Source organism: Leptidea sinapis, chromosome 19 (assembly GCF_905404315.1).
Source record: "Leptidea sinapis chromosome 19, ilLepSina1.1, whole genome shotgun sequence".
NCBI lineage: Eukaryota > Metazoa > Arthropoda > Insecta > Lepidoptera > Pieridae > Leptidea > Leptidea sinapis.
Window position 1 is genome coordinate 5,042,570 of NC_066283.1, and position 24,367 is coordinate 5,066,936.

Consider the following 24,367-nt stretch of genomic DNA (forward strand, 5'->3'; position numbering starts at 1 on the left):
CACTTTACGGCCGATTCTAAGCCATGCCGATAATTCCCCAAAACGGTTGGTAAGTAGCAATGAGTGTGAAAGAGCGCGCCTCAGAAGCGTCAAGCGCTATGGATTGGATTTGCTATCTCTTTTACTCTCACACAACCAATACCCAGGTTACATAGATATATTATATTTTTATCGCTAGGCATCACCCGCTTGGTAACCAAGCGGGGAGCTCGAGTTATATTACATCTCTCTTTCCCTCGCCCATGACCCTATTTGGATCTCTCTCAACCTCCCTTCGGCCATTACGTAACATGAATATATTTAAATGCGACCATGCCACAGTTTGAATTCTTAGTTCTTACGCAAAAGTGTGGCAAAAGGCAAAGAGGCACGAAGCGTTTTAGATTCTCCCTCTCATGTTTTGTAATCTATAATATTAAAAAGAGGAAAGGTATTGATTGTTTGTTTGTGTATAATACACTCGCAGCTCTTAGGTTCATGTCATATTATCATGCGAAATTAAGTCAACTGAGCAAATAAACACATAAGGACTTAATAAATAAAAATACAAAGTAGATAGGTAATTAATAATATTATTATAGGTACTTTACGGCTTACAATAATATTTACGTAGTACGTAGGTACTTATAATAATAAAAACATGATGCCAATATCAGTAATGGTTGACATTCAATAAAATATATAAGTCTTTTACAATAGTATTTAAAAAGTAGGTATATACTTACTACTACAACGGACAATATTATATGTAGGTATACTACTGTCATATAATATTGTCCGATGTTACCCATTATTATCACAGCTGTTGATAGGTAAAAAAAGATATCGCGTCTTACAATAGGTACGAAAACATAGGGAATCGCAGAAACCTGGTCGGTTGTCAATCGCTCATTTTGATGCGCCTGTGGGTTTAATTCCATCAACAATTTACTAGTTACTTTTCCTACTTCCTGTTACGCTTTATGTTAGTACTTGAAATGATTTTATTATTTTAATTTTTTTTATTGAAAGTTAAATTTATTAAATAATTATGGAGAAAAATGAAAATAAGCTAACCAAATTTGTTTTTACCAATTAATAATAATATTATAATGGTACCTAAGTAGGCAAAAAAGTAAGGTAATTATTTCTTCTGTTTCAGAATATGGTAGCTTTGACTTAATCAGATTATTTATTGACAGAGCATAACTAAATAATAACCTATGTTCCAATTTTTGTAACTTCCTTCGTAGTACCTATATAGTGATACACACCAACGTAAGGTACTTAATGGGAAACTGGTGTGAATTTATCAGTGTGTTATGCGTCCATCACAGCTGCAAACAAAGTGTGATTTAAAAAGCACCCTATTGGCGGGAAGCTAAAGTAGATATTTCTTTAAGAGATTTGTTTAGTGAGACTTATGTACTAGTTCTATATATTCTGTGGTATGAGGAACAGCATCATTAAAATATTATATCTACTCAGAAATATTCATAGTTCACTTCAGACGCCTGCGTATAGAGATGTCGTGTACCTACTTGCAATGGTGGAGCATAAAAGGAGCGCTGCTAAAATTAACGAGCTTGGCCATTGCCAATGTACAGAGTAACGAATAGTGGCATCGGTGACTGTGATACTAATGATATTATGTATTTAATTACTTACATCATATATTTTTTCTAAAGTTTATTTGGGTTAAGTGCCAATATTTTATATTAACGTTTCTTCTAAAGTCTTAATTTCATTTTTGTTTCCGAGCAAGATAAAAAGCCATACTTAACAAATTGTATAATTCTAACAAGATTATATAAAATAGGATGTCATTAAAAAAGTTAGTATAAAGCAGCATTATTATTTATACAGACATACAATTGCAAAATCACATAGGTATCACCAGTTCCAAGCTCGTTAATTTCTATGCCTATTACAAGAGCGCACTCGACTTCTGACGTGGGCTCGATTTGTAGCGCACTTGATGAATGATAATAATATTATGGATTAGGTAGGTATATATAATAGTAATATTCATTTACCTACATTCCATAATTGCACTTTGCAGCTGTCAGCGCCTTCAATACACCTAAGCATAAAACTTTCTTAGATTAGGTAGTTATTTATACCTTTTAACTTTAACAATTTTTAAGCGTGAATTATAAAATGTTTTAAGTTAACTTAGGTTTATTAAGTATATTATACAATCGAAGCGAGAAACTTTTAAACATGTTTTATCTTATCCATTTTCGTTACCTACCTACTTTGGTTAAATACTTTCGATTTAACCCTTAAGTAGTCGCGCTAAAAAAATTACATAAGTAGGCGCGTGGGGTGCTTACATCCCACTTATTTGTTTAGGTAAATAAAACACAAAATATATGCAAATCAGACTACTATTAGTGATGGCATTATAATCCTATGTTTAAACTTATAATAATAATAAACCTTCTTAGTAATAAAAAAAGACATATACCTGGAATATTACTAATATTATTTGAAGACTAGTTTTTTCAGGAACATTATTCGCACACTATATTCATGTGGTCACTGCACACATGGTTTGAACATTTATAGCATGTAATTTTGGTTTTTCGGTCCATTAATCTTGGAAAAATATGGCACCTTTTCAAAGATGTCGTTACGCTAAATTACGCCAAAGTAATATAAAATTGGGCAAGGAAACGCTTACTCCACATTAAACTATTGTTTTCTAGGAAGTAGGAACTACCCAAAGAAAGAAGCAATAAAACATCTGGTCTTGTCGTGAGAAACTTAAAGCAAGCGGTACTATATACGGTAAACTTAAAATTAAACTAAGTTCACTAAAGTAAATGCTACAGTACCTTCATACATAATATTATCTACGACATTATTGAAGACTACAAATCTAACCTAAAAAATTATAAATGATGACGAAAAATGATAAATGTCTAACAATACAAAGCAACAAAAATATAAACAATAATATTACATCAAATAAATAGCGGATTATTAGAAAAATAAAAAATACTAAACCGAGTTCTTAACTACTTAAACGGGCGCATGGGGTCATTTACACCCCTCAAATGTACTCTTTCGACTCAACTACACAAAACCAAGCGCTGCTTAAGACTAGAATACGAAGGATAATTACGAAGGTAGCTGAAAAATCATGAGGGTAACATTAAAAATAAAACGGTTCTGAACCTTTAAACATGCGTTGGGGTGTAAATGACCCCACGCGCCTACTTAAGGGTTAAGTAGGTACCTAGGCTTACAAAAAATGAAGGGAAGGTAAGTAGGTACCTACATAACTAACTAGATGAAAAATTGGCTCTACAGAAACTCTTAAATAGTCTGGAATAAAAACTAAAGGAATACCTACATTTTCAAAAATAAATTACTTATAACTTTGACTTTTTTTAGATTTTTACATAGTGATAAAAATGTAAGTAGGTCTTTTCAAGCTCTGTTACTTTCTCAAATAATAATAAGTAGGTCATAACTTCATACAATACAATTTATAGTTTAGGTAACTACATACCTACACGGAAAATTATCGGCTTTTGAAATTACCTACTCCATAACAGTACCTACCTAAGTCATTTAAAACTGATAACTCTCCTAAGAAAATCTCGGACGGCTACCGATACACTTTGATTATAGTATAATTATTATGTACCTACTTATTTAATCAAAACCTATGTAAATACCTAAATTGTAAACATTAACGCCTGGCCACGATTGAATAAGCATCTTAAAGTACCTATAACAATACAATCGGTCATTTTCATAATATGAAAAAGATTAGGTATCTAAAAACTCTCCTTGTATCTCATTATGTATTCTTTATTCTCAGTTCTAACCGAACGGCTCAAACCTACGTCGAACAAAAGTAGAAACCGGTTTCACAGACAGATTATTATTATCCGGGCAATGTTCCACCCATTTTAGATAGAACTACACAAGGCCATTAAGCGTGACGCGAACGAGGTCACGATATTTGCGACCAATTCCAGCACTAAAATATACCTCGCTCGAGACCGATTCATAATGGGCACAAAGTAGAAAAAGACAGATATATAATATTCCACGCGTGCGAGTGTGACAAAACATTTAGTCGATTATCTCGAATGTGCCATGCAGCAATTGTGGCATGCGCCATGGTGGCATTGGCATCTATGCCTGTCTTTCTTTAGATTGCCCGCGCGAGAGTGAGTGCAATAGACTATTCCTATATTCTTGACTCTACATTCTACAACAGGACCGACGATGTTCTGTGACCGGCGACAGCCGACAGAGTACGGTGCGGAGAGTTGAGCTCGTTCGATCGACGCGTTGATTATAGATTTTTAGCAGTTTTTTAATTTGCTATTCGAATTGCGTGATGTGTGTGAATATATTGTGATTGTATTATTACAAAAGAAAAAACTTTAAAACAGTGTTGGAACCTATATGACTTGGAGGGTCTAACTTCGTACAGTTCAAATCATAGTGTATACTATAGACGCCATCTTCGACGGTGGCTTGTCGTGATCTATTTTGCCGGCCATCTTGCATTGTTTATAAAACGAGTTCTTTGATAAGAAAAACAGCAATAATAACTTGAATAAGATTCTATATTGGAATATGAACGTGAGTATTCAATCAAAAGTATTCAGGCATGCTTGATTGTTGTTGTTTTGTTCTAATGTCAATTATTGTTGTTGCGTTACTTCTGACTTCTCTATCTGTAAATATATTTATAAATTAAATTAATAATTAACTCTATTGTTATTTGTTTTTAAGTTCGTAATGAAATTGATAATTTAATACATTGGTTTTATAGGATTTTTTTAAAATTAAATCAACAATTTACATTAGCTAATGATTATATGGATAGGTACCTACTAAGTATAGGATGACCAAAGAATTCAGCTAAATCAATCACTTTTACAGTTAATTTGTTAAGTTATTCTTATCTTCTTTTTATTATCAAAACATCCTTTAATCCTTGAAAGAAATTAACTAATTACTTTTTTATTTTTTTTAATTCTAACTTTTTTAGTTTTGTTCAATTATTGTTTTCAGGTTCCTCATGGCTACAAAGATTGAATCTGAACCACCTCAAAATTATGAGTCAGGTCTGTTACTCTTATTCACTTTAATATATACATTGAAAAGATTAACAGATTGACAATCTGTAACATTATTATTTTATCAATAACTGTAAATATAATCCAAAATAATTCGCTGCTTGATTGTGAAAATCAGTTTAATAACTAATAACAAGTCCTTCCAGGACTTAGAGATTTTCACATGTTGTTTACCAAATTTTGTAAACATCAATTGTAATAATTGCTCATACAATAGCACAGCTAATGGTTTACAATTTTACCTTTTTATTGAATAAAAATACGAAAGTTTAAACATAACAAATATCTTCTGTTCTCTCTCTGCTATTTTTTTTTTGTTTGTGTTAATTATTATATTATTATGGATATGATGTATATAGAATTGCTGTAAATTTATTTTATTATTATATGGTGGGCAAAGGTTTGGTGTTTTTTGTTAATTATACTTTTATTTTTAATTTCTTATACCTACTTAAATCATATCAAAATTAATTTATTGATTATGTTCAAAAAGCATGCTTATGAATGTCAGAACTCAGAGTTGTACATGTACCACTGCTTTGGGATAATGAGGAGAAATAGCAAGAAAATCAATAACTTGTCTTTTAATTAACCGAAAATCTGTTCAAATTTAAATATGGAATATCATGGTAATTTATTTTTATTATATTTATATATTATATTTGTGTTCTACAATAATTACTAAAGTTGAAAAAGTAGTTTAAAGAATTTTTGTGTGTGTATATTTTATTTTATGTATGAGGAGGACAAACTATAATAATTGATAATGTAATGTATGTTCATAGGCACAGAAGTGAATTTGCCAGAAACTGTCATAACCATAATGTTAACACCAGGAACAGACATAAACTTATGATGCATACTGCTCGGCTAAGTCGATTTAGTCTTTTGTGGGGTGATGTATATGCTTTTACAACAAGATCCCAGAATGTGTTCAAAACAAAAGTATAACATTAATCAAAGGAATTGTTAAAAATGTTTGTGTGGCAAAGGTTTAAAGGTTACTATAACATAAATGACTTTCTTAATGATACCACTGGTTGGACATTGAGCCACTGCCCACAGGCTATTAAATAATAAATTTTATTGTACATTATAATCATGTTTTTACATAAAGAAAGAAGCCCGCTGAGTTTGTTGCTTCCGTTCTTCTCTATACCTTTTCGAATGGGTGGTAGTTTTTGACTTTCAATAAGTGATTTTATATCATATTTTGAATAAAAATATTGCAAGAATATTAACAAAAGGTTGAGCCAAAACATTTCCTTAAAGGCCGGCAACATTCCTGTGATTCCTCTGGTGTTGCAGTTAATGTAGGCGACGTTGATCACTTAAAACCAGGTGACCAATACACTCTTTTGTCCTCCTTTTCCATAAAAAAAATAGGTGCAGGGACAGTATTTTTGTTGCTTTATAGCGTCATCTGGACGCTAAAGGCATCAAGACCAGCAGTTAAAGATAAAGATAAAGATAGCCTTTATTTCTAGACATTAGTTCTGTAGTAACATGTTTATTTTTTTTATTTCCTCTATTCTTTAACATTGTGTCTAGCTTGTCCACTGACATAGGCCTCCTCTAGGACCTTCCAGTGCTCTCTCCTGCGCTTCTCTACTCCAAACTGGTCCAGCAACCTTCTTTATGTCATCTTCCCACCTTAGCATCTGTCTGCCTCTCTATCTCTTTGTATCTCTCGGGTACCAATGGGTGAGTTTCTGTGACCACAAGACCAGCAGTTACTAAGTCATAAAAAAAACTTTAAGTTATTGAATAATGCGGATGATTTAATTTACGCACCCTGTAAGTAAGCATAGTGGTGTGATTAGGAATTTTAACAACCAGATAACCATTGTCAGTATCTGACCACATAATATAAATACTTGAGGGGTACCGGGTGGCATCTCAGGCGGTAGGATGTTGAATAAATTTCAGTTATTTCATTTTATGACTTGCCATTCAAGCTTGTATAAGTTTGGAGGTGGACTGAAAGAAATACATAATATTTAAATTTATTATTATCAATAAACCAGAATAAAATTTGAGAATCTGTTTGCAACATAATCCTGACAGCCTGTTAGTTAACAATTAATTATTAAAATGGTTGTTATGAGTACTATTTTTGTTTAAATTTTATCTTGGGCTTGGGCTAATACCTGAAATTCCTGGAACAATGCTGAGGTGATTTTTACGGGCCCCAATTATTAGTTAATTATCTATGTTTATTTCTTGTTGTACTATGCATATATTTAAAGCTAAGGAATTGTCGAAAGCCTATTCTGCCCCCAACGTGACATACATACATATCCCTATCAGGTAGTACTGCAGTGTACCAACTTATGTTAACTAATCCCTATGAAAATTTATATCCTGCTATATTTAAACGTTGAGAACATATTTTTTAACCGACTTCAAAAAGGAGGAGGTTCTCAATTCGATTGGTATTTTTTATGTATGTACACCGATTACTCTGAGATTTATGATCCGATTTTCGTGATGCTTCTCTAGTTTGATGCGAAATGTTTGCCATTTTGTCCCATAAAAATTTTACATAGTTTGGCCTAGTAGTTTTCATTTTATGAATATTTTTGTCTACATGGGTGATATAATTGTTTTTTGTGTACGTCTTTTTAGGAGTTTCCATTCCAGTTGATTATAATGTATTATTACTATTAACTGACACTAAAAAGCAAAAAAATATAAAAAAGTTATGTTTAAAAAAACCGACTTCAAAAATTGAAAACTTTGAGACTGAGACCTCAAACCTATCAATAGGTAGTACATATAAATAATAGTATTTTATTAGTATTAAAGGTAAAGGTTTGTATAAGAGATGTATTAAATTAAATTTTTCGTTATTTGATACTTTTCAGTTTTTGAAGTCGGTTTTTTTTTCTATTCATTGCTATGTCGTTCAGATAATGTTTAAAAAATTTCATAAGGTAAATCTTAAAAGTAGTGCTTTTTTATCCCAATTTTTGAACATAGGTTAAAAGAAAACTATTAAAAAAAGAGTATGTGTAGCAAGTTAAATTGAAAGAGAAGCTTATCAGCCTTCTATGTCCTAAACCTAGGTCCTAAAGAATCATTGAGAGCAAAAATCAAAGAAATTTACATCTTGACTGTTGCTTCTCAATATATTCTTGATAATGTAATGAATGTTCATAGGCACATAAGTAAATTTGCCAGAAACTGTCATAACCATAATGTTAACACCAGGAACAGACATAGACTTATGATGCCTACTAATCGGCTAAGTCGAGTTAGTAAGTCTTTTGTGGGGCGATGTTTATGCTTTTACAACAAGATCCCAGAAAATGTACAAAACAAAAGAATTATGATATTCAAAAGAATTGTTAAAAAACGTTTGTGTGGTAAAGGTTACTATAACATAAATGACTTTCTTAATGATACCGCAGATTGGGAATGTAGTGACCGTCCTCAGGCTATTAAATAATAAGTTTAATTGTACAATATTACTTTGTAAACATATTTATTGAATGAAAAAAAAGCCCACTGAGTTTGTTGCGCCCATTCTTCTCAGGTCTGAGGCATTCATTTCGGAATGGGTGGTAGTTTTTTGACTTTCAATAAGTAATGTCACATCCTATCTATATATATAAAAATGAATTGCTGTTCCTTAGTCTCGCTAAAACTCGAGAACGGCTAGACCGATTTGGCAAATTTAGGTCTTGAATTATTTGTGGAAGTCCAGAGAAGGTTTAAAAGGTGGTTATGATATATTATTGACAAATTCATATAAAAACATTATTTTATTTATTATATACAGAACAACATCTGTCGGGTCAGCTAGTTTTGAATAAAAATATTTGAATTATGTATCTAGCATATGTCATAGAGTCATAGAATAAACCAGCCGCTAATAAGATAAAATTTTACTCAAACTCAGTTCGCAGCTATAGTAGACTCACAATATATTGATAAATAACATTTCTTTTTTTTTATGAAATAGGACAAACGAGCGTACGGGTCACCTGTTGTTAAGTGATCACCGCCGCCCACAATCTCTTGCAACACCAGAGGAATCACAGGAGCGTTGCCGGCCTTTAAGGAAGGTGTACGCGCTTTTTTTGTAGGTACCCATGTCGTATCGTCCCGGAAACACCGCACAAGGAAGCTCATTCCACAGCTTTGTAGTACGTGGAAGAAAGCTCCTTGAAAACCGCACTGTGGAGGTCCGCCACACATCCAGATGGTGAGGATGATATCCTAACTTGTGGCGTGTCGTGCGAAGGTGGAATTGGTGGATTACATCATATTTTTTATTATCATATATTTTTATATACTGTATAAGTCTCGTGTGTTATATAAGTGCCCAATAGAAATGATTCTCATTGATGTTGTGTGCATCTGTAATTGACTCACTGGAACTATTTTTGTGCAATATTTAAGTTAAAGAGTGGATTGTGTATGTGTTGTTGGAGCACCTTTAAATAAATAAATAATAAATTAGTTTACAAACACAACGATCTACTCGTCATTATTTATTGCGATTCTATTCAGAGCTGAGGCGCGCAATTAAAACAGCGGGCGCCATTTTTTATGCTACGTGGCTATTTACAATATGGCTGTAAGATATAGAATTAATGTGACAAAGACTACCATACAATTCGCACGGTAACATGAAAGAATGACAAGTGGGAAGGCTCCTTTGCACAGGATGCCGGCTAGATTATGGGTACCACAACGGCGCCTATTTCTGCCGTGAAGCAGTAATGTGTAAGCATTACTGTGTTTCGGTCTGAAGAGCGCCCTAGATAGTGAAATTACTGGGCAAATGAGACTTGACAACTTATATCTTAAGGTGAAGAGCGCAGCTGTTGTAGTGCCGCTCAGAATTTTTGGGTTTTTTTGTAATGGGTAGTGCTGAGCGGCACTGTATTGTAATGGGCAGGGCGTTTACTAACAACTGAACGTCCTAATCGTCACGGCCCTTATTTTCATAAAAAAAATGCGTTATCTCTAGTATATTTTTTCCATAAAAAATATATTCTTTCAATGATTTGATCTACCCATGAGGATGATCAAACCTTCTCGAAAGAACAATTTAACCTAAATACATTTTTGTCTCGCTTTAATACCAAATATAAAATGAGACGAAAAATGTAGGTAGTTGAAATATCCGCCATTAACCATTAGGGATTTACCATAAAATAATTATGTTTGGGTGGGATACATTGATTAACCGATAGGTTAATTAGCATTGTTATCAGTTCACCTCGTCAACCTGTCAGGAAGGTGTTAATTAACGCCAAATAATTAAGAAATTCGAACAATATACAGCCAATCGGTTTTATAAAATCTTAATATATATAAATTACGTGACACGTTGTTTGTCCGCGATTGACTCCTAAACTTATGAACGGATTTTAAAGGGGATTACTTCATGGAGTGCAGTTTGGTCCAACTTGAGAGATAGGATAGTTTTTATTTCGATTTGGGACCCATAATTATTTTTATTTTCAATATTTGTTTTGTATGGACATATTTTCTATGAGCGAATTTAGTGACGAATTTAGTGAAACCATTTCATTATAACAACAACAGGGAGCATTTTTTACGAAATAGTTCTTGGTGTTCTGAAATATATTAGCAAATTCCTATAAAACAGTATTTTTTTTTTACTATCTACAGAACAACGTCTGTCGGGGCAGCTAGTATATATGGGTCAATCAACTATTCTCTGTACACAAACAATTCAATTCAATATATAAATAAAAAAATAAAAGTGTAAATCAATCGAAAACTCTACCTAAGCAATGGATAGTAAGGATATTGAAAATTGAAACCAAGCTATCAGCAGCGCAAGTTTTAAATAATACAGCGGTTTATTTTAAATGTTGTTGTCCGCGTTTTCGTCCCTTGTGTTACTTACCGGTACATCGTTTTAATTCGAATAAAACAGTTACATGTTGTTATCAAATCAGTTTATTAAGTAGTTCTAAATAATATGTATCCAACAAATTAGTTATCGAAACAAGATTTAAGTTAATAACAAACTTAAACTATGTTATTGTGTCTCTGAAGTTACTTTTGAATGTTTTGAGAAATGATTTTTAATATTTAAGTCAAAAATCACTAATGTACAATACTAGCTTTCAAGATGTGTAAAGTCATTACTTTGCCAATTCTCGTAACTATAATTTTGATGTAAGAAAACAGTTTTTCAAAGATTTATTTGGAATGAACCTTTTAAAATTTTGGGGACAAATCAGTAACTTAAGAGACATTTTGGTAACTTAATAGACATATTAGTATATTACTCAAAATTGGCTTATTTACTACCAACATTATTATGGATACATAACATATTATAATGAACTTTTAAATCAAAATTTAAAAAAATAATAAAGAAATCAACATTTTTATCCTCTTATATAATTAATTTGAATCACTTTAGTAGCAATATCAAGATAATCTTTGTACTATTTAAACATCTCCGTTTTTTCTTTACTTTAGTAACGAGATCAATATAATAAAGGTTTACTATTAATTATTAATTATACTTTTCTCATAAAAACAAAATAATGTAAGTATACACTAAAATCTTAATCAACAGTTTCTTTAATATCAGTCTTCTAATTTGTACAAGTCAGTACAAGCCATTTTATATTACCATTATAACAATGAGTAATTATAAATTATTTTTCAAAAATGTCTAATTGTTCTTGAAAATTATAATAGAGTTTTCCATTCTTAATTATCTGTATTGGTTTAGGTAAATTTTTTAGAATATCATCAAATTCAACAAACGCTATATCTTTTTCGTCTAATTTAAACTTAGTCGCACCCTTGTAAGCCCGAAGAAATATCACTTTAATCTCGCCATCATCATCGAGATCACTTTGTGCAAGGCTTGCGTAAGTATAAGTTTTATTCTTACCAGCGTGAACTTTTACTAAAAGGAAATCTCCGTTGCTTGGCAGCATTTTATTATTCCCAGAAGTCGTAGGCTGATTTTCTTCATCAGATGCATCCATGCAGCCATAAACCATATCGTAAACAGATTGTCGTTTATCCGTGTTCTTGGCTAAGTCTGTGTAGTTTATTTCTGCTAACGGTTTGCTGGCAGTAGTTACTGCAGTTGCAGAACACCTTGACTTAATTCTGTTAAGAGGTACATCGTCATCAGAAGACATAGAAGATGAACGAGTATTAACGATATTATCAAATGCAACACCATCTGCTAAATCCGTAGGTGATGAAGGAATCACTATCGCAGTATCATTTTTGACTGATGCGCCAGCAGTTGCTGTTGATGCCAGAGAAATAGGATGGTAAATTTTAGGTTCTAAACACCTGCAAAATCCTCGTTCGCAAAAACAACTCAACGTACGGTGCATTAATTCACCGTATTTGGAAGTGAATACTTGGTGCACGTGCAAAGTTCCTTGCAATCTTGTAATGTTAGTTGGAAGTTCTTTTGCTCGTTTTCTGCAAAGCATCAACGAATTGCTCGATGTTTGAAATGTCTTTCCCTCTGGCAACAATACCGTCTGCTGTTCGTTTTAAAAAACCTCCAATGCCATCAGCGGGTCCTTTACCATGGCCGGCTTCGAAAAATGACCAGGTCACCGCTTCAAAGTCATACTCAAAGGGTTTTGTACAAGCTAAATAAAAGTTTTGTTTTTGCCTATATTGTGTGAATGGACCATCACTAAAAAAATGAAGAGTTTTTACTTCAGGGAACCTCAATTGGATATTTCGCAAGATAGGATGTAAATGTGCCCAAATAGCAGCAGGCTGATGTAGATTATGAGACGATACGGTACAAAAAGATTCAGCAATAATTTTTTTGTCTAAATCGACCATGTAAACCATAACCGTGTGGAGAGACAGTTGCTGTCTAGATCCTCCAAAATGATGTGCATGCACTTCTTCCTTATACTTACAGTTGTAGTTTTCACTAAAATCTGCTAGAATGGTGGCTTCGTGTAGTTGCATTTCGTCTATGCAACGTCTAAAGTTTTTGTATTGGGTTTTCATATTGTATACATGCTTTTTCAGTAGGATCAGCTCTATTTCGAAATCTTTTAGTAAATCTTGTATTTCTACTTCTTTGGTTTCTTTCACATTTTTAACAGATTTCATCTGTTTTCCTTCTTTAGGATATCTGTCCTCCATTCACTAAAGTATACTTTACCTTTAATCTTTGTTTCGTCGTAGTTCATTTTCTTTTCTTTACATTCATGAAAAGATCCATACATGCAGTCTTTATTTGTAGAATCACAAACAGTGTGCATTATTATTTGACTCAAATCTTTTGTTTTCAGTATCTGTTTACCATGTAACGCGATTGCCTTATACAATATGTTGGAATGAATTTTACACAGGCATATCTCACGTCCATCGATTGATACCTTTACATACCAGGGCCGATTTTTAGTAAAATAAAAATAGGAACATGTTATATCTTGATTTTCAACCTTAAAAGTTTTAAAGAGATTCTTCATAGTATCCAAAAGATATCTCTTTTGAACTTTATGTTTATTTTTCGTGACTGTTTCTTTCTTACCTGCTGTGTTTCTCGATACATCATCTCGCTGAAAAAAATTCTTAATTTTTTTTTGTAAATCTGTCTTAGCTTTATTTGGATTTAAACTCGATCTCATTGTTCCTACTAAATTCAAGCTATCCTTCAACAACTGTTTCTTTACTCTCGATTGACGTACTGTAGAGCCAACGAATATTCGTTTAAATAATCGTTTTTCAGACATTTTTTTAACATTCTTATATCTTTGACTAATCGCGCTTGTTAAAATTTTATATTTATTTTCTGATGAGTCTTTGTTTTAAAGTTCTTCTTGGTTTTTCTTTTTAATTCGGTGAAACCTTTTCTTGTATTTTTCATATTTGAGTTTAAGTTTTTCGTTTTCGTTTTGAAGCTTTTGGTTTTCTATGTATAATTTAGTTCTATCTCTTCTTACCGCTTTTCTTCCTCTCTTTGGTCTACTTATACTTGGACTTAAAGTTGAACTGGAAAAACTCACAGTAAGTGAAACTATTATTTGGTTTCGGGGCAATATTTGCGCATTGTCAAATTCTGGCGGTGCAGGAGATCCAGGAGGTGTATTATTAATTATATTGTCAAGCACTCTTTTGCGTTGACGTTGTTGACGTTTCCGGAGCTTCCAAATGACCCGTGCATTACTTTTCTCCTTAGCAGATAAATCTTTAATCAGTCTTTTATTTTTGTGATAGTGTGTTCTTTGCTTTTTTTTAGTTTCTTCATATTTTCGCTCATCTTTTTTTAATTTTTCCCTATACCGTTTTTGCTTTTCAGCCGCTGTAAGAGCCATGTTTATATGTCTGTAACAAAAATATTTGTGTTTACTAGCGATCAAGCCCGTCTTCGCACAAGCGGGTGTAAATAGAACAATTTCGAATAGTACAACGATAAATGTCCACAGAGTTACCATTTGGTCTTCTAAGTTACCATTTACAGTAACTCAAGTGACCGGTAACGGAGGAGACTTAAACGTTATAACTTATTCGTATTCCTTTTTCTCAAGAATAATATAGAATTGATTATTTACAAATGAAATACAGACGTATTTAATGTAATCCATGAAAATTATTGCACTGTATTAAAGAGTACTTACCAATTTTTACGTTGAAACTTTGGGGACACCGAATAAACACATATACGTCATCACACGCCATGCGGGCAACTAGTGGTCACTGATTTAAAAAACAAAATGGCGGAATCATGTGACACGAGTACTAGTAAGACAATGCTTCGAGTAACCACAACTAGAGCCATCTATGACTTGATGTACGTAATAAAAGGACGGTCACTGAAGGGACATTGGTTTTAGTACGAAGCTGGGGACAAGAATTGTAAAATTAATAAAAATATATTATTCCGTTTAATTCTATTACGATTTATTACATATTAAAGGGAAAACGATTGTAGATTAATAATATTAGCCTTTAATGGCATGCTTCTATATAAAGTTTTTGAAACAATGCGATAAAAATTTACAGCACAGCCTGTGGGGACACTGAGATTTTATATGGAGAAAGTAATGAGATCCCCTAAGTTACCACTAAAATAAAAGTATTTGTTATGGATTCGGTCAAATTTATATTACATCATACAGATATCTATTCTAGCTTCACTTTACAGTAATAAAATATTAAAACTTTTTGCATATTTTGGAGATTTCTATTTTTTTGTAATGAGGACATGAATAGGAACAAAGAATAGTTGATTGACCCATATATAATATGTATTCTGGCTTTGCATTGTTTTAGTACAAAAATAGAAGACTGATTGATACAGGGTTCCGTACCAAAATGTTCCTTTAAGGCAACACTAAATGCTAGCGACCTTGAGCGATATGAGTTCACGGCTGCCGGCCCGCCATCTATTTAATAGCCAATATTTTTAAAATTGGGTGGAAAACAGTTTATATACTTACAATCCTCGTTATTCACTACTAATCTGAAAAAATGGACCTACACAAAAAAGTACAAGCTATAAGAATAACTTTTCTGAGAGAAGTACCAAAAAAATGCGTCTCGCCATGCCAAAAAAACATGTTTAACTTCAAAGAACAGTGGTAGTTCAAAAAGGCTCGGCAGTGTTAACTATAACCAACAGCAAGCATTAGCAACCTACAAATAAGACTTAAGGATAATTGTAACAGGATTAAGTAGTGTTCATAGCTTGAAATGCTTTACTTTCACCACAAAACTTGTCTTAAAACACCATGTTTGCGTGTTTTCTGCTTACTCTTCGCCTTAAGGAGAATTTGATGTCTGTCTGTCAAGACCCTTTATCAAATTAAAACCTTAAGTCCTTAAAGCTATTAAAAACAAGCTTCTAAATTAACACAAATATATTACGTTTCATAAAGACGTATAAGGATATGTCGGCGTTAAACCATGGTTTCCTTGAATTGTCCATCATGAAGAAATACAACACCAAGAATTTCTCAGTTTATTGAAGCACAACTGCTAGTATAGATATGACCCGTCTTTACATAAAACAACCGCTTTTAGAGCTTCCGTACAATGGATGAAACAGAGTAGATACAACTTCTTTTAAAACACATAAAAATTAGGTATTGTAAAATAATTCCTAAATACAGCTCAATAAATGTTGTAGTGAATTTATATAACTTCAAATGATTTATGTAATAGTTTGTTCTTTTATTTTGAACAAACATTACGAAGTAAGAAAATGGCGCTGCAAGCAAGTTTCGAAATACAATTAAGAAAGACTTATTGCATAAAATAATAAAGTTTGATACAGAATAACGATATTAATTCTAATACAAATAATTCGAATATTTACACATTCAATTAAATATTTTAACAATAAATGAAACATCGAACATCTTGAAACAATTCAAAGAGTCAAAACAGTGTCTATTAAATTAGTTAGACCTTAATAAATAACAGTTTTTTGTTTACAAATTTAACGATAAACTAAAACATAAATATCAATAGTTGCAAACATTTGACGGTAGGTGGCGATTTGCGCCCATAGGTACTTTCCGTTGACTGTCCGATATTACTTTGGCAAGTAATATTGTCCTACAAGTAATGGAAAAATTATCTTTGCGAATACCGTTTTAAGCGCATGTGTATCGCAAACTGACGTGCAGTTTGCGATACACTTGCGACTTCTCCACAAATTTTGCCTACTAAAATATCGTGTCGTTGGAAGCTAAAAACACACCTTCGAACACTAAAATTTAATTTATTCAAACAGCCTTTTCTAGCAACAGACGACTGCCCAAAAGTATGTTTTGGCTTCTTTGGGCTTTGAATAGGGTTGCCAGATGTCCGGCTTTCTTTTATCGTTTTCTAGTGGGTCTCGGCGAACGCTAGGTTGTCGCACAAAAACTTAGAATGTTTTTTTTTCTTATGAAAATAAGGTACGAGACGCGCAAGGTGTACAGCTGATGATAATGGATACGCCCTGCCCATTACAATGCAGTGCCGCTCAGGATTCTTGAAAAACCCTAAAAATTCTCAGTAGCAATACGACTGCGCTCGTCACCTTGAGACATAAGATGTTAGGTCTCATTTGCCCAGTAATTTCACTAGCTACGGCGACCTTCAGACCGAAACACAGTAATGCTAACACATTCTGCTTCAAGGCAGAAATAGGCGGCGTTGTGGTACCCATAATCTAGCCGGCATCCTGTGCAAAGGAACCTCCCACTGGTGGTCACAAAGTGTTTCGTTAGTGCTTGTCAAAACTGTAGGTAACTTGGCTACGATTTAATATGTCATGTAGCGATTTTAGTCTGTGGTAGCAATCAACATTTTAAATCGATTACATTTCTATTCTATCACTAGCTGACCCAGCAAACGTTGTATTGCCATCATAGTTAACAACTGTAGTTAATATACCAACTATAGGTAGCTAAAATTAAGTTTGTTTTTCACCTGATAAATTTAGACAGATGCAATGATTCTAATTAGTTATTCATTTTATACTATTCTTTCAATTTGATTTCTGAACGACGGGGGACACATCAAAGGAAAAACAAAATAGTCGTTTTTTTTATTCCGATTATTTTCATATTTATTCACCTTTTAAACCTTTTCTGGACTATTAGCCAAATCCGTCCAGCAGTTCTCGAGTTTTAGCGAGACTAACAAACAGCAATTCATTTTTAAATATATAGATTTTGAACGATGTAAACTTGGCTACCAATTTTCTATTCGTTCGTTTTGACCACGCGACTTAACTTTATTGTGACGTCATTCCCATACATTTGATTAGGTTTCTATTACCGTTGACGATTGTAGATTGTCAACTTGGCCAAGCCTGCAGGAAAAAAAAACAAAAGATTTTTATTTATAACTCTAATCACAATCAAATATTAGATGCTTTTTATATATTATATATACTATTTATATTAATATTCAGTCTATCTCCGTTTGTGGCCTATTTGAGATAAAAATCGTAACTATCGTTGACTTTTCTGTCCCAATAAACTTATCGATGGTAACTCACCTTATCCGTACACGCTGCCTCTCAATGCGAGGTCGTATAGCTTACCAGCGATAGAAGTTTGTATGGAAATTGCAATTCACGCGTCCCAATATAAGGCAATATATATAAAGTAATATCGGGTATATTGGGACAGCTTCAGATTATTGATAGCTAATTACTGACAGTAGAAGGTAGTAATTTATCTCTATCTGTAGATAGTATATTGGGAACGGCCGTTAGTGCGAGCACGCACTGCGAATTTAATTCGCGCGATTTATACCGCAAAATTCTGTGACATGAAATTGTATGAAGCAGCACGCACTTGCGGAAAAAAATTCGCGCGAATTTTTTAACGCAAACAATCCGCGATGCGGATTTTTTACGCGGGCGGGTTGCAACTTCCCTACATTAAGCACATGAAAAAAATTTACATTGAAAGTGCTGCCACCTATTCTATTAGGTACGCTGCAACTTCACCACAATGGCGATAATTTAACTTACATGATAGATGGATAGATGGAGCTAGTGATAGCAAAAAAACTCACTTAACTTACTTATTAAAACAAGAGTTGACTATCGTGCTGTAATCATTGAATGCCTCTCTTTATTTAAAGGTAACTGCTGAACTTAATAAAGAAATAAGAATTTCCACCCACACAAAATAAACATCAATTTGCAGTTAATACGGTCTATAAATAATAACGGTCTATATATACGGTAAACAATAGTAAAAACTGTAAACATAATTAGTGCCATCTAGCGACGGTACGCTAAGGCCCGGCGCCCATTATCGGCATCGGCAAGGAAAAGGATCCTTCGGCATCCTACATGCAAGCGCACACTATCGGCAATTATGCTTTGGCATGCTGCAACGTTCTTAGGGATGACGAGGCGTCCTTAAGGATGCCGCACCGTCCTGTAGATTGCCGAAGCGTCTCAATATCGTATTTCTCATCATAACAGTCTCAGAGTTGTTACAAGCTAGCTGTCTGAGTGTATTTAATATGGTGGACTGGGATCTAGTGTTCATAGCAGTGTTGCCTCGGCGCCGGCGGCGTACCGAAGGATGCCGAAGCATCCCGAAGCATTCTCAAGGCTGCCGATACAGCAGCCTCAAGCATACCGAAGCGGTATTTTTGTTATTACGACCACATATCACGGAAATTTCTACTTTATTGCCATTATGTTATAGTATATTGCTATTTGCCACCTAAAATCCTCAGTCGTACCGATGCCGATAATGGGCGCCGGGCCTTAGAGCGTAAAAATAACGCAGCGCCATCTCTTAGCTTGGGTAGTCTGATTTTACAAAATAAAAACATGAGCTGCACATCTATCTCTAGTATATAGTGTATTATCTATGCAGTCGCGTATCGCTTATGAGAGGAGGATGTCGTGCACTTCGTCTTCTGTCTTCAAACAAATGATTATATGAGTGACATGATGACGAGAACATACATAAGCACACATAGAATTTTGAAAAATAATGCATTCAAAAATTTACTATATTTCATTATATATAGAAGGTCACATAGATGTAGATTTTAAAATTATGTCTATTGACACGGACGATTGGCACAGCTGGAAGAGCGCTGAGACGTAACCCTAGAAGCACGGGTCCTAGTCCCACATCGCCATTACAAATTATATTTGTATAGTTATTTAGATAGATTAGATTTATTAGAGCCTAAAAAATTATAGTTATACAGAATATCTATATTATTTCGATAGATTGATAGATTACTACTATCTATTAATTTGCCTAATTAAATTTCATTACATTATTCTGTCGTCGACATAAGTCGTATGAGTAGTATCGGCGGGAAAAAACCGACTATTTATTTGTAATCGGTATTTAACTTTTAAACTGTCTTAATTTCCCTCCATATTTTTTATGTAAAAAGGTACGTTGTACATTTATTCGTACACCAGTATTGTTGACATACATAATACAATTCTTGTTCTGTTGTCCATTCACGTGCGTCTCGGCTGAGAACTGAGTGCAAACTGACTTAAATCGCGCGGAATTATGACCGCAGTGCGTGCTAGTTGAAACTAACTACACGAAAAAAATCCGCGCGGATTTTTATTCGCAATGCGTGCTAGGCCTTAGTCCCGAGGGCTTCGCGAAAGTTTACCTAAATGCATTTTACTATACTAGTGTTGGCAGGGGCGTGCATATCATATAGGCAATTAGGCTGTGCCTACCTCGTTAATAACTTACATAAATATAGTTTTAAAGTTAATTTAGATTAATTTGGTTCCGTTATTCTATAACCACTTTCAAAATTAATGAAAGTGAACGAAGCGAAACAAGTATGTAAGGATCGTAGCAAATAGAAAGAAGTGGTCTCTGCCTACCCCTACGGGAACGAGGAGTGATTACATGTATGTATATATGTATGTATTCATTCTATAACTATTTTTTAATTGAACACCCACTTATAAAAATTTTCCTTACGCCAGATATCAAATAACTACAGTAGACGGTCTCCAGGTTGTATATACAAATTCAGTATTTAGATCTCACCTATTTAAACCTAGTACTGTCGGACTAAAAATCAACTACGACTAGTTAGATCTACAGTGTTTACCTTGCTAGAAAACCAATAAACGCCCCTGAGTGTTGGTAAAGATCTGATAAGTTATATCACTTACGATATTATTCATGTAAATTTATATTTTCGACTGCTACGGTAATATAGTATTGCAATATTTTTCGTGAAAGTTGTTTTGTATATTGAATATTTGTAGAAAACTCTAACTATATTACTTATTCGTGTACTAAAAAATAATGTTCGTTTCGTTGTTTTTAAAAAACAGGCTTTTTTGTCGTGTATTTCCCCGGGACGTATAAAAGAATAAAGGAGTCCGAGGCCATAGGGTTTGAGAGGCGATTAAGGGCTTTCTAGAAGTGGAAGAGTCACAGGTTATTAGGTCGAGGACCGGAGCTGCTGACGAACCTTGTACAATTTAACCCCCAGAAGACTCAAGTTTGCACGTATACCTAAAAAAAAACCCATGGCGTCATAAGTTGAGCACGGCAATACTTCAAAGTTCTCATTTTATTGCTCTAGTGTTCATTCTAGTGCTCTACAAAGCGCAGGTCCGGCCACATATGGAGTATTGCTGTCATCTCTGGTCTGGCGCACCCCAGTATCAGCTCAATCCATTTGACCGCGTGCAACGAAGAGCAGCTCGAATTGTCTGGGACCCAGTGTTCTGTGAACAGCTGGATCACTTTGCGTTGCGTAGAGACTTCGCTTCTTTGTGCGTCTTCTACTGCATTTTTCACGGAGAGTGTTCCGAAGAGCTGTTTCACCTGATTGCGCCGCCGAATTCCACCTTCGTACGACACGCCACTAATTAGGATATCATCCCCACCATCTGGATGTGTGGTGGTCCTCCACTGTGCGCTTTTCAAGGAGCTTTCTTCCACGTACTACAAAGCTGTGGATTGAGCTTCCTTTTGTGGTGTTCCCGGGACGATACGACATGGGTACCTTAAAAAAAAAACGTGTACACCTTTCTTAAAGGCCTTCAACGCTCCTGTGATTCCTCTGGTGTTGCAAGAGAATGTGGGCGGCGGTGATCACTTCTGAAATCATATTATTCGTTTAAAAAACGTTTCAATGCTTTTTAAATGGAATATAAACTATCTTCGAAAATATCGTTAGAAAAAATCTATCGAATCCCCTAAAATTATAATAGGTATATGATCATTTTAACATTTATTTTCATTGTTTTTATAAATTAATACACATTTTAAAATAAAACTTAATTTGTTCCGCGAGACTTCCTTCCTCAAACGGAATCTAAAATCTCTTTTTTATCACATATTTTGGTAATAAGCGCCATCTACTTGCTCTAGGATTTACTAACAACTAACGTATGTTGGGATATTTATGTTTCTTACTTTGCTTCTTAGCTACTAGAATACATTAATAGATCACTGTCGTTTTCTGGATTTCTGGTGGACCGACGAGGAGTATAAATTTTACTTGAAGTTGAGGGTTCTGTTGACTGGACTTCCTGAAGATTTTCATCTTGTTTGTGTATTTGTATTTCTCTTCGCCTAATTTATTCTTCTCTTGTGTAACTAGCCACGTTCTGTGCCACCAAAATGTTTGTTTGTCAAGAGGAGAATTATTGAAAAAATAAGAGAGAAGAAGATCTTTTCGTCGATAAGCTGAGGACGTTGTACAGTTATATATGTATCAGGCTTCGGATTTTTCACTACATTGTTTGCAATTTCACAAAAAATATGGTATGGTATAGAGTAGGTAACATCGGAACACTTTCTTTTATTGGGAACAACTAAAAATGACGTGGCACCACGGACGAGTACAAAAATAAGGACTCCGTGTCACCTTACATAACAGTGAGGCACCAAAACAAGCCGGTTAACGTGTAAATACATACACTTACACTAATACAAGCCGATCGGCTGCAATTATGAGATTTGCCATCCTCTGTGACAGATCAAATTGCGTCGTTATAAAATATTTCAAAAATGCCACCGTGCGTTGTGAAAAAGTGTAAAAACAATAATATAAAAGTATTTGTTGATATATTATGATTATTTAAGGGAGAAAAAATTGTGTAACTGATATACCCCGTAACCGTACACACACTAGCATAAAGGTGCTTCACTTGCTAATATCCAGGCGAGGAGTCCTTCTTCTTTTACTAGGCACACAATTGTTGTAACGAAAAATCACAAAAACTACCGGGTGATAACCGCGCGTTTATGTGAGTGCGTTCTGTGCGTATTTTTTTACGTGTAGGAAAGGAATGCTTAGGCCCGGTTTCCACCAAGGCGGAGAGGAGAGGGGATGCGTTTTGATAACCAATCAGATTTCGTTATTTCTACATCTCTTCTACGCTTAAGTGGAAACGGTAGTCGGTCGAACGCATAGATAAATGATAATACACTATATACCAGAGATAGATGTGCCACTGATGTTTGTATTATGTAAAATAAGTTTACCGAGGCTAAGAGATGGCGCTGCGTTATGTTTAGTGGAAATAATTTACGCTCGTAGCGTACCAACTCTCGCCGCTAGATGGCGCTCATTATGTTTATACTTTATGTATTGTTGTAGAACATATTTATTGCATTTTGCGATATTGATTAATAATGTAGTTTGTTCTTTATTTGTTGATTACCATACACGATAGTCCAGTTTTATTTTAATAAGTAACTTAAGTCAGTTTTTTACTATCATGTATGTAAAATGATCGCCATCGCGATGAATTTGCAGCGTACCTAATAGAATAGATGGCAGCACTTTCAATGCAATTTTTTATCGTGTACCATTGTAGAGAAGTTGCAACCCTCTAGACGGGCGGGCGACGCGTCGTTAGCGCTCTCGCGCCCTTATCCCCGCACCTTCTCCCCGCGTCTCGCACACCCGAAAGCGTCATTTATTCGATTGACTGGTCTTGAATGCAAAAGGCGTTCCTTCCGTATTTAAATTGACATTTTATATTTTTTCTTATCCCTAATGTATGTTTCCGTCGATAGTTTAAATATTGAAGAATTATTTGTGTTTCTTCAACCTCTAATTCCTATTCCTCGAGCAAAAAAAAAATCAAATAAATATCCAGTTTGGTTATCAAAATCACTCATATATATTCAATTAAACGTAAACAGAAATTATTAGCAAAGTGGAAAACATATGGGTCACTACAAGATTATAGACAATTTGCTTTTCTGCGGACGCGTATCAAAATATTGTTGCAGCAGTGTTTTAAAAACTACACGAATAACATAGAAAACTCACTTAAAAATAATATAAAATCGTTTTGGACTTACGTTTCATCATTATAATCTTCGAAAACTAATTATCTTTCTACAATGACATATGAAACTGAATCAGCAACATCACCATTGGACATCGCAGAATTATTCTCCAAATTTTTCAGTAATGTGTACGAAAATAGCACTGATATAAATAAATTAGATATAGATAACCTGTATCTTCTTCATCTAACATACTTAATAAAATTATATTAACAAAAAAGGACATAGAATTGAAACTAAAATCACTAGATTGCACAAAAAGTGCAGGTGCAGACAAAATCAGCCCATTCTTCCTAGTTAAACTATATACAGTACTATCTCAACCATTGTGTTAAATAAATGTCTCATGGAAGGTATATTTCCTAATATGTGGAAGCTAGCTTTAGTTACACCAATTTTTAAATTAGATTCAAGCTCATGCATTTCGAATTATAGACCTATCGCGAAGCAATCTGTTATACCTAAAGTTTTTGAGTCTCTCGTTCATGATGTGGTTTA

The 24,367-nt window shown here is 34.0% G+C and overlaps 1 protein-coding gene across 1 annotated transcript in view; it reads left to right on the plus strand.

Annotated features, from left to right (window-relative positions):
• The first annotated feature begins 4,255 nt into the window (after positions 1-4,255).
• LOC126969975 (uncharacterized) overlaps positions 4,256-24,367 on the plus strand; it is a 41,449-nt gene continuing 21,337 nt past the window's right edge. Inside the window, exons 1-2 of the mRNA XM_050815620.1 lie at positions 4,256-4,590; positions 5,026-5,078. Of these exons, the coding sequence (XP_050671577.1) occupies positions 5,033-5,078 (46 nt within the window). The 5' untranslated portion in view covers positions 4,256-4,590; positions 5,026-5,032. The remainder of the gene's footprint in view (positions 4,591-5,025; positions 5,079-24,367) is intronic.